At 42.6% G+C, this 10,458-nt stretch overlaps 1 protein-coding gene across 3 annotated transcripts in view; it reads right to left on the minus strand.

Annotated features, from left to right (window-relative positions):
* Rps24 (ribosomal protein S24) overlaps positions 1-10,458 on the minus strand; it is a 356,908-nt gene extending 346,450 nt beyond the window's left edge. Inside the window, exons 1-6 of one of the 3 annotated variants that reach the window (XM_027931237.3) lie at positions 10,411-10,458; positions 8,857-8,922; positions 8,561-8,770; positions 7,548-7,658; positions 4,818-4,839; positions 4,387-4,469 (exon numbers count right to left, since the gene is read on the minus strand). In XM_027931237.3, coding sequence (XP_027787038.1) covers positions 4,837-4,839; positions 7,548-7,658; positions 8,561-8,770; positions 8,857-8,922; positions 10,411-10,413 — 393 coding nt within the window. In that variant the 5' untranslated portion in view covers positions 10,414-10,458 and the 3' untranslated portion in view covers positions 4,387-4,469; positions 4,818-4,836. Of the gene's footprint in view, positions 1-4,386; positions 4,470-4,817; positions 4,840-7,547; positions 7,659-8,560; positions 8,771-8,856; positions 8,923-10,410 lie in introns of those variants that run through there. The other 2 variants (XM_071611141.1, XM_027931236.2) reach the window with 2 other exon arrangements.

Consider the following 10,458-nt stretch of genomic DNA (forward strand, 5'->3'; position numbering starts at 1 on the left):
TTTAACAAGCTCCCCAGGTGCCAGGCTTGGGAACTACTCACCTAGCTCTTGTACCTGATGCAGAAACAGTAAAATGGAAGACCAAGATAAGTCCCCTGTCTCTTCATGTCCTCTTCTGGCTAGAGGCTGAGTAAGGATCAGGAGCTGTGTGTATGGTCCCTTTTCCAAGCTATGCTGGCTACCTTTTCATGAATTCCTATCCTGCACAACTCTCAGACATGCATGATGAATGATCAACTAGTTCTAAGTATTTCCTGTGTGAAGAAAGTCGGCATGTCACAAGGACACATTGCTGAACATCGAACTCAACCAAAATATTGAACAAAAGAAATCCTTAGCCTGGAATACAAGGTCCTCCTTCATCTGTTCCCTACTGCTCTCTCCAGTCTCGTTTCTCACCAGAACCTCACATGTACCCTAATTCCCACCCAGCCTGTGGACACTGGGATGGAGGTCTCACATCTGGCATGCAGGAAGTTCAAGAGCAAACAGATAGGGAAGGACAGACAATCAACATGTAGAGGTATGTTCTCTTCCCAGACCCCACTAGAGAGCTCTGGAACTCAGCAGAGTTCTCTGCTTTGCCAGCACAAATGAATCAAGTGTCACACTTTGCTCTTGCAGTCAACCTGAAGTCTATTTTTGAAATGGAATTTCTCTACCAGAAATTGTGCAAAACTCTGCTGGAAGCCACCAAAGTCCCACAGGACCTTCCATCTCCATTCAGGAAGAAAATGCCCACCGGCACTCTGCTCTCGCCCTGTCTCCCCCCTTTCCTTTCCCTGTAGAATGGCTGGTCTCACAGCTGCCTGCTTGTTCCCATCTTTCACAGCCTCATAAGACCCCTGCTCCTGTCTAAATGAGATTGTCTCATACTGTAGGTTATTACTTCTCCCAGAAGCCTCCAGGAACCAGCATCCCTACACTCAGCTCTGGATTCCTCTCATGTCCCCATCTTGCACCGTCTGCTACTCCACGGTAAGAAACAGGAGCCAAGCCATGAGATCATGGAGTTGTTTAACCCCTCAGCTTTAAGGGCAAAGACAGTTTATCTCCCCCAGGTCCCAGAACAGGGACTGGTGCACACAACTCAGTAAATGGGAAACTTGGTTGGCCATCTAATACTTGTTCAAAACCCCCATGACAAGCACATAGTATTTAGTAAGTCATAACACCATAATATGCTCAATAGAAAGCAGCAGCTCAATATTTGGGTACCTGAATAACGCAGAGTCAGGATTTAGTGTCACACAACTGCATTTCAATCCCAGCCCTACCACTCAGCAGCTGAGACCTTGTTAACTGTCCAGTCTCTCTAACATGTGTCCAGTGAGACCTACCTCCTAGGATCATTACACAGATTATAGAGACCACAGTTCATAATCTACAACAGCATCCGCCTCAGCACCATGAAATATGGTACAAGATGCTATCTTTTAAGTGCAGCAGTAAGTAGTCAACTTGCCAGGAAATCCTGAGGGCACAAGACAGTTGAAAACTGTATGATCACTATGCACATCCAACTACCAACAGATCTCAAGGGGGGTCAATGCTAGGGCAACCCATAAGCAGCACCTAAATATCCAAAGACACTGCAACTTCCAGAACCACCTATAGCTTCTCTTCTTGCCACTCTTCAAAGATGCCAGGGCTAAGGCTGCAGCTCTGGGGTAGAACGCTACCAATGCTCATTAGGCCACAGCTTCTTTCCAACATGAAGTGGATGGAAGGGATGTGCTGTTTATGGTGTATTGTTTATTCCATTTAATAAAGTCAACTTTGCGTTTTTACAGTCTCTTCCAAAGTCTGTTCACACAGACAAGAGTCTGGTTTACATCAGGGACAACAAAGTGCTGAATCCCCAAGAATCTTTAATATTTTTTAGTTGGACACAATATCATATTTTATTTATTTTTATGTGATGCTGAGGTTCAAACCCAGGGCCTCACACATACTAGGCAAGCGCTCTACCGCTAAGCCACAACCCCAGCCCTCACCTACATTCTTTAAGCCTCAAAGCAATCAGGGCTACCAAGCAGGTCCCTTTGGAAGCCCCCAAACTCAAGCCTAGCACAGCTGCACACATCCCAGCAACTCAGAAGGATGAGATGGCAAGTCTCAAGATCTAAGCCAGTCTCAGAAACTTAAGTGAGACACTGTCTCAAAAACTAAAAAGCAGGGTGCAGTGAAAATGTGCCTGTAATTCCAGAGGCTTGGGTGATTGGGTCAGTAGGATCACAAGTTCAAAGCCAGCCTTAGCAATGGCAAGGCCATTAGCAACTCAGTGATACCCTGTCTCTAAATAAAATACAAAACAAAGGCTGGCGATGTGGCTCAGTGTTTGAGTGCCCCTGAGTTCAACCCCTAGTCAAAATAATAATAAAATAAAAAAGACTGGGGGTATAGCTCAATGGTAATGTGCTCTGGTTTAAAAAAAAAAAAGTTAACCCCAAACAAGGGACCAAGTGACTTCCTGAAAAATAAATACCCAGATGGACAAAATAGCAGAATTGTGCAGAGACACAGGGCAGATGGCAAATAGGAGCAGTCTATAGTGGCCTGAAGAACAATTATCCATCCTGAGAGATACAGCCAAACCTCTGACTGCACCAACTGTCATGACAAAGGGCTTGGGTCATGCTGGCTTGTGTATTTCAGAAAGCTGGAAATTTGGATCTCTATGTAAGTTGTTCTAGGTAAGTTTCAATTGCTATCCATGCCTAAGAAAGCTCACAGCTAGTCTGACTTCTATATTGCTGGAATCCAGTTCCAGGAAATTTCTCTGGGAAAAAAAAAAAAAAGGCCCTTTAAAACTCAATTCCCCAGTCTCCGGCCTGCATGACTGCACATGTGGTCCTCCCTGAGCATTCCCAACAGAATGAAAGCCTTTGATGCCAATCTTCAGGTTCCCTGCAGCTAGCTGCACCTTTTTCACAGCCTAATACCCAGCTCATCTGCTGCTTCCACCAGCCCTGCCCCTGAATTAACCATGGTCACCATGATTACAGGGTACTTAGCCCCAAGGTAATCTCTCCTTGCAATACTCCCAAGGACCTCATCCCATCACACACCCAGACTACCCAGCACTTCCCTTCTCCATTCCTGCTTCCATCCTAGCTGTCTCCCACTGCAAACTTTGCTTCTGCCAGGCATGACTTGGCCTCCACTGTTCACTTAAAAGTGCGAAGTCATCAAGTCCTACTCAACACCTCTTAGCTCACAAAGCTAAATGCCCCAATCTTCCTCACTTTGTCCTAATGGCAGGCTCTCTGATCTCATTTCCTGTTCCTAGCAAGGAGATGGGTTCCCTAAGAGAGCCCACAGGTCCCACAACCCAAGTCTGCAACCTCAGAGCCACTAATGGTACAACTCCAAGCACACTGGAGATAGCAGGTTCAGTCCCACAACTTGCCTTGTGTCCAGGCCCTCTCCAGAACATTCCACCCTTCTGCTTCCATGAATATGGTTTTCTCCTGGGTCTTCTTCCTGCCTAACCACCTAGGTCTTGCTCATTGATTTTTGAAGTGTTTACACATGACTCCCAGGTAGGCCCACCTAAGGTATATCAATAAACGTGACCTCCCAGAAAAATAAGCCACCAAAAATCCATAAATCATAAATCTCCCTGGCCCAAACATAGAAGCTGACTCATAATTCCTATCCCCCCAAAAGGCACCTCTCCCCAGCAGGTAATCCCAGAAACCCCACCCCACCCATCTCCCAACCTCATACAGCTGACCTATAACCCATGGTCCAGGCCTTGTCTACCAAGAAAGTGCACACCAGACCCAATATTCATTAACTATAGCTGGCCCTCAAATTCCCCATCAAATCATTCATACCATACACCACAAAGACATGATCTAATTTAACTTCTACTATAGACAGGAAATATTTATTAAGAATTAATTTGGGGTCTAGGAATACTTAAAAAATGGATTGATTTCAAGCACTTATTTATTTTCGTACCAGAGATTGAACACAGGGGTACTTATTAACCACTAAGCTACATCTCTAGCATTTTTTTTTTTAATTTTAAGACAGGGTCTCACCAAGTTGCTGAAGCTGGCCTACTGATCCTCCTCTCTCAGCCCACTGTAATCCTAGTCAACAGGATTGCAGGCCTGCTCCACCACACCAGCATCAAGCATCTCTTTTAGAGACCAACCTAGCACAATAAAGATAAATACTGACATGACCATAGCAGATAGGCCCACATATGCCCCTGGCACACACTCCTGCTGCTAGGAAGGACAATCACTGCCCCATAGCACCCTGTTTTCACCAAATGCTTAATGAAACATGAACATAGGCAGAAATTAAAACCTGCCTTTATAACAACCCCCATTAAGCTTCAAATATATTTCAAATAACCACACATATGAAAAGGTTTTATAGTTTATTAATCCTCACGAAAAAGTCGCATAATCACCGCAGATAAAGTCATTGCAGAATCTTTACTCCTTTGGCTGTGAATCAAGAGAAAGAAATTTAGTCAGTAGCTGCTCCAAAAGCTCTTAAAAATTAAAAGTTCAGTCTTTAAATTAACACTCATGCAGAACAAGTATTAGTAACCTAGAATAGTTGTGACATAACAAAACGTTAAGTATCAAAAAATAAAACATTCAAGTTAGGAATAAAACAAAAATGAGTTAAACATTACCATTTTAAAAACAAACCATGTCAGTTAGTGTTTTAAGAGATTACAACTCTTCAGAGCATTTGCAAATCTACTCAGAAACGTATTTCATGTGATTCTTTAAACTACTCATCAAATTAATGAGTCTAGTGAACTATATTAAGAGTTTGAATTATACCTGTTATCCAATCTCCAGCTCACTGAATCAGTGGCAGGAAAGGGGAAGAGGAAAGAGGGAAAAGAAACAATTCATTAATGGTCCTTTTTTAAATTCTAAAATAATCTGCATTTAAGTACATGCAATCAGATATTTATACATAATCATTTTGTTCTTTGTAACTGTACACAGAACACTTCTCCTTAGATACAACCACTAATTTTATTCCTCCCAATTTTATTTTAGTTCTAATGTTAACAAGGTTAACATAAATTCATAATGAAGGGATCATTATTTCAACACAGTACCAAGTCCAGGATGCCACTCCAGTATGTGCATGGAGTGAGCATACCTGAGCCTTGGTCCCTCTGCTCTGCTGAAGATCATGCTGGGAACCCTAACATCATCCACAGACCTGGGACTCAATAGACTAAAATCGAACTCCAGTTGGTCTAAATGATCAGGCAAGGTTTTTTCTTGTCTTGGTACTGCTGATACCGGAGAATGAACCCAGGGGTACTAAGCTACATCCCAAACCCTTTTAATTTCTGACATGGGTTCCCACTAAGTTGCCAAAGCTGGCCTCACTGGTGATCCTCCCGCCTCAATCTCTCCGAAGTAGCTGGGATTATAGGTGTGTGCTACCATGCGAAGCCAAGGAAGTCATATTAAAGTTGTCTTAGAGCCAGGCGTGGTGGCACGCCTGCAATCCCATCAGCTCAGGTTATTGAGACGAGGATCCTGCGTTCAAAGGCAGCCTCAGTAACGGTAAGGCGCAAATAAGCAACTCAGTGAGACCTTCTCTAAATAAAATACAGAATAGGGCTGGGGATATAGCTCTGTGGTTGAGTACCCCTGAATTCAATCACCAGTATCCCATCCCCCCAAAAAATCTGCCTCAGTTCAATACTTTGAAAGACACCATTCACAGCCATAAGAGGAGTACAAAGTAACACTGAAAAAGAGGCAGTTTAACTGAAGTAAAAATGCCACAATTGCTATTCAAATAAGACTACTTATGCCTCAGTTTAAAACAACTCTATTGCACCCAAAAGGTAAGAGCAAAAACCAATTCTGACTTATTTTTTAAACAAGAGTGTAAGTGCTCATTTATGCATTCATTTTCCAGCTGGCTTTTCAGAGCAGTGCCACTAAGATCAGCAGTGCAATCTGAAGCAGGAATAGTGATGGATCAAGTCCCCACAGAAAACCCTCCACATGTGAGGGACCAAGAGACTGAATGTGGAGGGAAAAAGAAAGGCTGAGCACAAATTTTGACTGCCTTTTTTGCAACTTCTATGACCAGATATGATCAACAGGGAGAGGTGAGTAGTGAGTACCACAGTTCGTGAGCAGTGCTGTTCTTTACTTAAGTCTGTGGTGCTGGGAAGACAATGACTATAGTCCCTGGCAGGCAATACAAGGTTTCCAGTCTTGCCTGGCAAGGAGTCAGGGGGCAGTAGCCACCACCATTTCAAAGCCATACTACCCCCCACCCCATGCTTAGCCCGCTTCACCTTACAAAATTTAGGCTGTTTAAATGTGTCTGAAATGGAGTAGTGGACCATTCTGACCAGTTTGTGGGAAAAGTGTTATTAGACTTTGATGTGAATATAGTTATCTCAAAAAGTTTTGTATTTAAAAGGGAACACCAGATACAAAGCCAGAGACTAAGTAGTAAGCAATAGAAATGATAAATGGTGGCTTTAAGTGACTGCTACCAGGGTTTGTCAAATTCCACAGTCCAGCCAAAGAATCCACTGGTCTCATAGCTCCAGAAGGGAAAATCCCAGATGAGGGCCTTCCCCAAGCCAGTTTCTGAAGTATGTGACTCTCTGGGACAGAGCATTTCTCAAGTACAAGTTAAAAGGATCTCAATGGAAAGGGCACCTACCTTCCACCAGTGAATCACTTTACACATAACATGCATTTTTGAGTTTCTAAAATAAACATTAATTAGCTTTTCCCACTTCCTATCTCAAAATATAGCATTGACATTATTATAGACCATACTTATAAAACTGTCACCCAAAAGCCAACATGCAAAGCATCAAAGCAAACTCAGTGAAGGTGATGCATCCCCACACCGTGCTCACAATCTCAGTACCTGCTAGACACTTCATTTCTGGTGAACAAGAAATCCAAGAAAGTAGAGGGAAAAGGCGAAAAAAAAAAAAAAAGTTCACAGAACACTTGATTATTTAGTAACCCAACACCTTAATTCCAATCGACTATTTACAACTAGCTAGCAAAGCCGGTAAAAAGCTGCTACCATTAAAATCACTTAGATCTTGGCTAACTGGAGAGGAAAACATTCCTGAGATCAGGAACCCTTTCCAGCATGCCAAGAAAACATGGGCCACATTGTTCCAACTGTTTCTTAAACCAGTGTCCTCGTTGAGAAACTAAGTTGAATTCTGGAGATCCGCTTCCTCTCTAACAGTTCAAACCAATCAGCAGTAAAAGAAAAACCCTGTGATAGGCCTTAAAAGGCGCTCATCAGGATCACTGGACCAATGTGGCCTTCATATTGTACTAATCAATGAGCTGCCAGGGGGTGGGCCAAGCTACACTACTAAAGGATTAAGACACTACTATGCTACTAGGTAGCTTCTTAAAACACATTACCTTCTGTAATCCAGAAGAGGAGGAAAAAAAAGATTAAGAAAGATTATTAATAAAATAAAATAAAACTCCTCCTTTCTAGAAACTAAAGATCTACAGCTGTTATTTGTTTTCCTTGAACTATACCTTTTTGCCAGCACCAACATTGGCCTTCGCAGTCCCCCTGACTTTCTTCATTCTGTTCTTGCGTTCCTTTCGCTGTTTTCTTGAGGTCTTCTTCTTTTCATACAGGCCATGCTAAAAGTGAAAGAATATCTAGGTAATCTGTAAACATTAATTAATCATTATCTACTTACCAGTCTTATATGGAAACCAACTAGATCCAGGGTTATGAAACCTTATTCCAAACCTACTTCTTTTTGCACTACCAAGACACCTCCCAACTGGCTTCCCTTTCAGGGACTCTTGAGTCATTTCAATCCCTACTTCTGAGGACTACAAAGCATTTACCAAGAACTTCCTACCATGGAGATTCCAACCTTCTCATCTTTACTCTGGCCATCTTTCACTTGCTGTTTCTGCTGCCTAAACATTGTTTCCAAATCTTCACAAAGCTTTTAGCTTCAAGTCACCTCAATAAGGCCTACCCAGAACACCCAATTAAATACAGTGCAGCATCTGCATACTACACACAACAATTTCCCTCTTAGATGTATGGGAGGATTTATAACAGGGAGTAAAATGGCCTAAAAAGTAACAGAAAAAAAATAAGATGAGGTAATGTTTCTTTGCTAGAATGTAAACTAGGTAGCTCGTCCAGTTCACTATTGTAGTGCTTGGTGTTCATTAAATGATCAAAAATTTTCATGCTTACTGGCTACCAAACTCAACAGGGTATTAAAAGATCCCACAGAATTTGGTCCCAGGTTACTATTCCAAACTCATCCCTCTACTTATTACCATTAGCCCATCTCCATGAGCACTACTTTACCTGTCCTTCTTCTCAAGTGCCAGACTCCAAATCTGAACCCCAAATCTGTGCATTAACTGGAACGTTTTCTCTTAACCCTTTAAGAGATCTTAAGACAGATATTCCTTCCCATAATGCTTGGTCTTGCTCATTCTATTACACAATGCTACTGTCAAACAAAATAAATCAATAGCTGTCAAAAAATAGCTGTCAAACAAAAGACACCTACTCTTGCCAGTCTATGTTTGGGTTCATTTTTCTTCGCATAATCCAAGGAATCATAAATCATGCCAAAGCCAGTTGTCTTGCCACCTCCAAAATGGGTTCTGAATCCAAACACAAAGATGACATCTGGTGTGGTCTTGTACATTTTGGCTAATTTTTCTCGAATTTCTGTCTTAGGTACTGTTGCTTTCCCAGGGTGAAGAACGTCAATGACCTAAAAGAAAATAGTGAGTTTAGCATTAATCATATTAATATATCTTTAACAAACAATTAGCTGAAATTTAATGTGCCCTTCCTTACCATTTGTTTCCGCTGAAGCAGTCGGTTGGTCATGAACTTCCTGGTCCGGATAGTTACTGTGTCATTCTGAAAATATAACACACAAGTTAACAGAACTACAACTTTTCCTTGATATTGCTATTATTTTCCAGTATCTAGAACTATACTAATTTGGTACCATCAAGCCCTGTAGCCTAGTATTTACAATCAAATAATATTTAAGACAATTCCTCTGTTGCAGTACTGCAAGCGTTCCACAGCCACATGGGTATGGCAAGAAAGCTACAATTAAAACAAAAAAAATAAAAATAAACAAATTACCATCTCCACCCAAGGTAGAGTGCTGAACTCACAAGACATATATAACATACACAAAAAAGCACTCCAGTTATCTGTCAATCTGAAAATTTTATACCATTTTCAAAGTTAGGGATATCACTCTGGAGCAGTTGCTCAACCTCAGCACTATCAATTTTTTGGTTTGGATAAGTCTTTGTGGACTGTCCTACGAATTAGGATAAGAATCCCTAGCCTCTAATCATTGGCAATCCCTTTGAGCTACCCCTGCCTCCCCATTGTAACAATCACAAATGCTGTACCCAGACTTTGCCTCAATTAGAGGCAAAAATCACCCTCAGATGAAAAATCACTTCTACAGTGCTTTGCAGAAACCCATTTACAACATCCTGAACAAATGTGAGATACAAAATGGTCCATGCACTAACTGCATGCAATCTTCCATTCTAGAGAAGCAACCGAGCTCATTAGGAAACCATGTTCCTTTCTGAAAGACAGCTCTTACATTTAGTACATAATTGCCAAGAAACGTGGACATTCAGCAAAATTATACAGTCAGCTGACTGAAGAGTAAAATTCTACCAAAAGGAGGAGAGTTCTTTCTGGGCAGCAACTGACTTTATAATAGACTTTCCACTTCAGTTTGAGAAAGATACTCAATTCATCTCAATGGTATTTGATCTTGCAGGGAAAAGAGCTTCCAGGTGGAACTAAAATGAGGTGCTGAGCTCTTAACGATGGAGGTAACTGGTGGAGGCTTTGGGCAAGCCCACCTTTTTTTGGTGGCATTCCTTTCCAATACCTCAGATTCCCTATTAAGAATCAGGAGGATCCATTTGGCCGACAAAGTTTTCTATTTTACACGTAGAAACGATTTCAACTCGCCCAGACGCCGGCAGCACCTTCTTCACGTTGCAGGCAGAAACCACCTGTAAGCTGCCCACAACGATTAGGGACTCAAGGCGGCAAGACGTTCCTCCTAGAGTCTACACCCCACCCATCCATTGTGCTCGAGGTCGACAAGCGCAGCGGTGGCTTCCGCAGTCCCCAGGCCGCGCAGCCCTAAGCCTGGCATGTCCTGGACAGCAGTGCAGCCCGCCAGCCAGCCAGCCCCGACTCCGCGCAACAGTTCCAGAACCCTGGGCAGTCAGTCTCCATAAAACACCACCAGAGAAGAGGAACGGGACTTCGAGCTGCTGTAGCTCCGACCGTAGGACTAGGGGACGAAGGATGGCTCAGATTTGGGGTGGATGACAGCAGAAGTCTGGAGAGACTCACCATGATGGCGGTAGACGTTCAGACACCCAGGGAGGAAAAGGGAACCTT

Source organism: Marmota flaviventris, chromosome 4, assembly GCF_047511675.1.
Source record: "Marmota flaviventris isolate mMarFla1 chromosome 4, mMarFla1.hap1, whole genome shotgun sequence".
Lineage (NCBI taxonomy): Eukaryota > Metazoa > Chordata > Mammalia > Rodentia > Sciuridae > Marmota > Marmota flaviventris.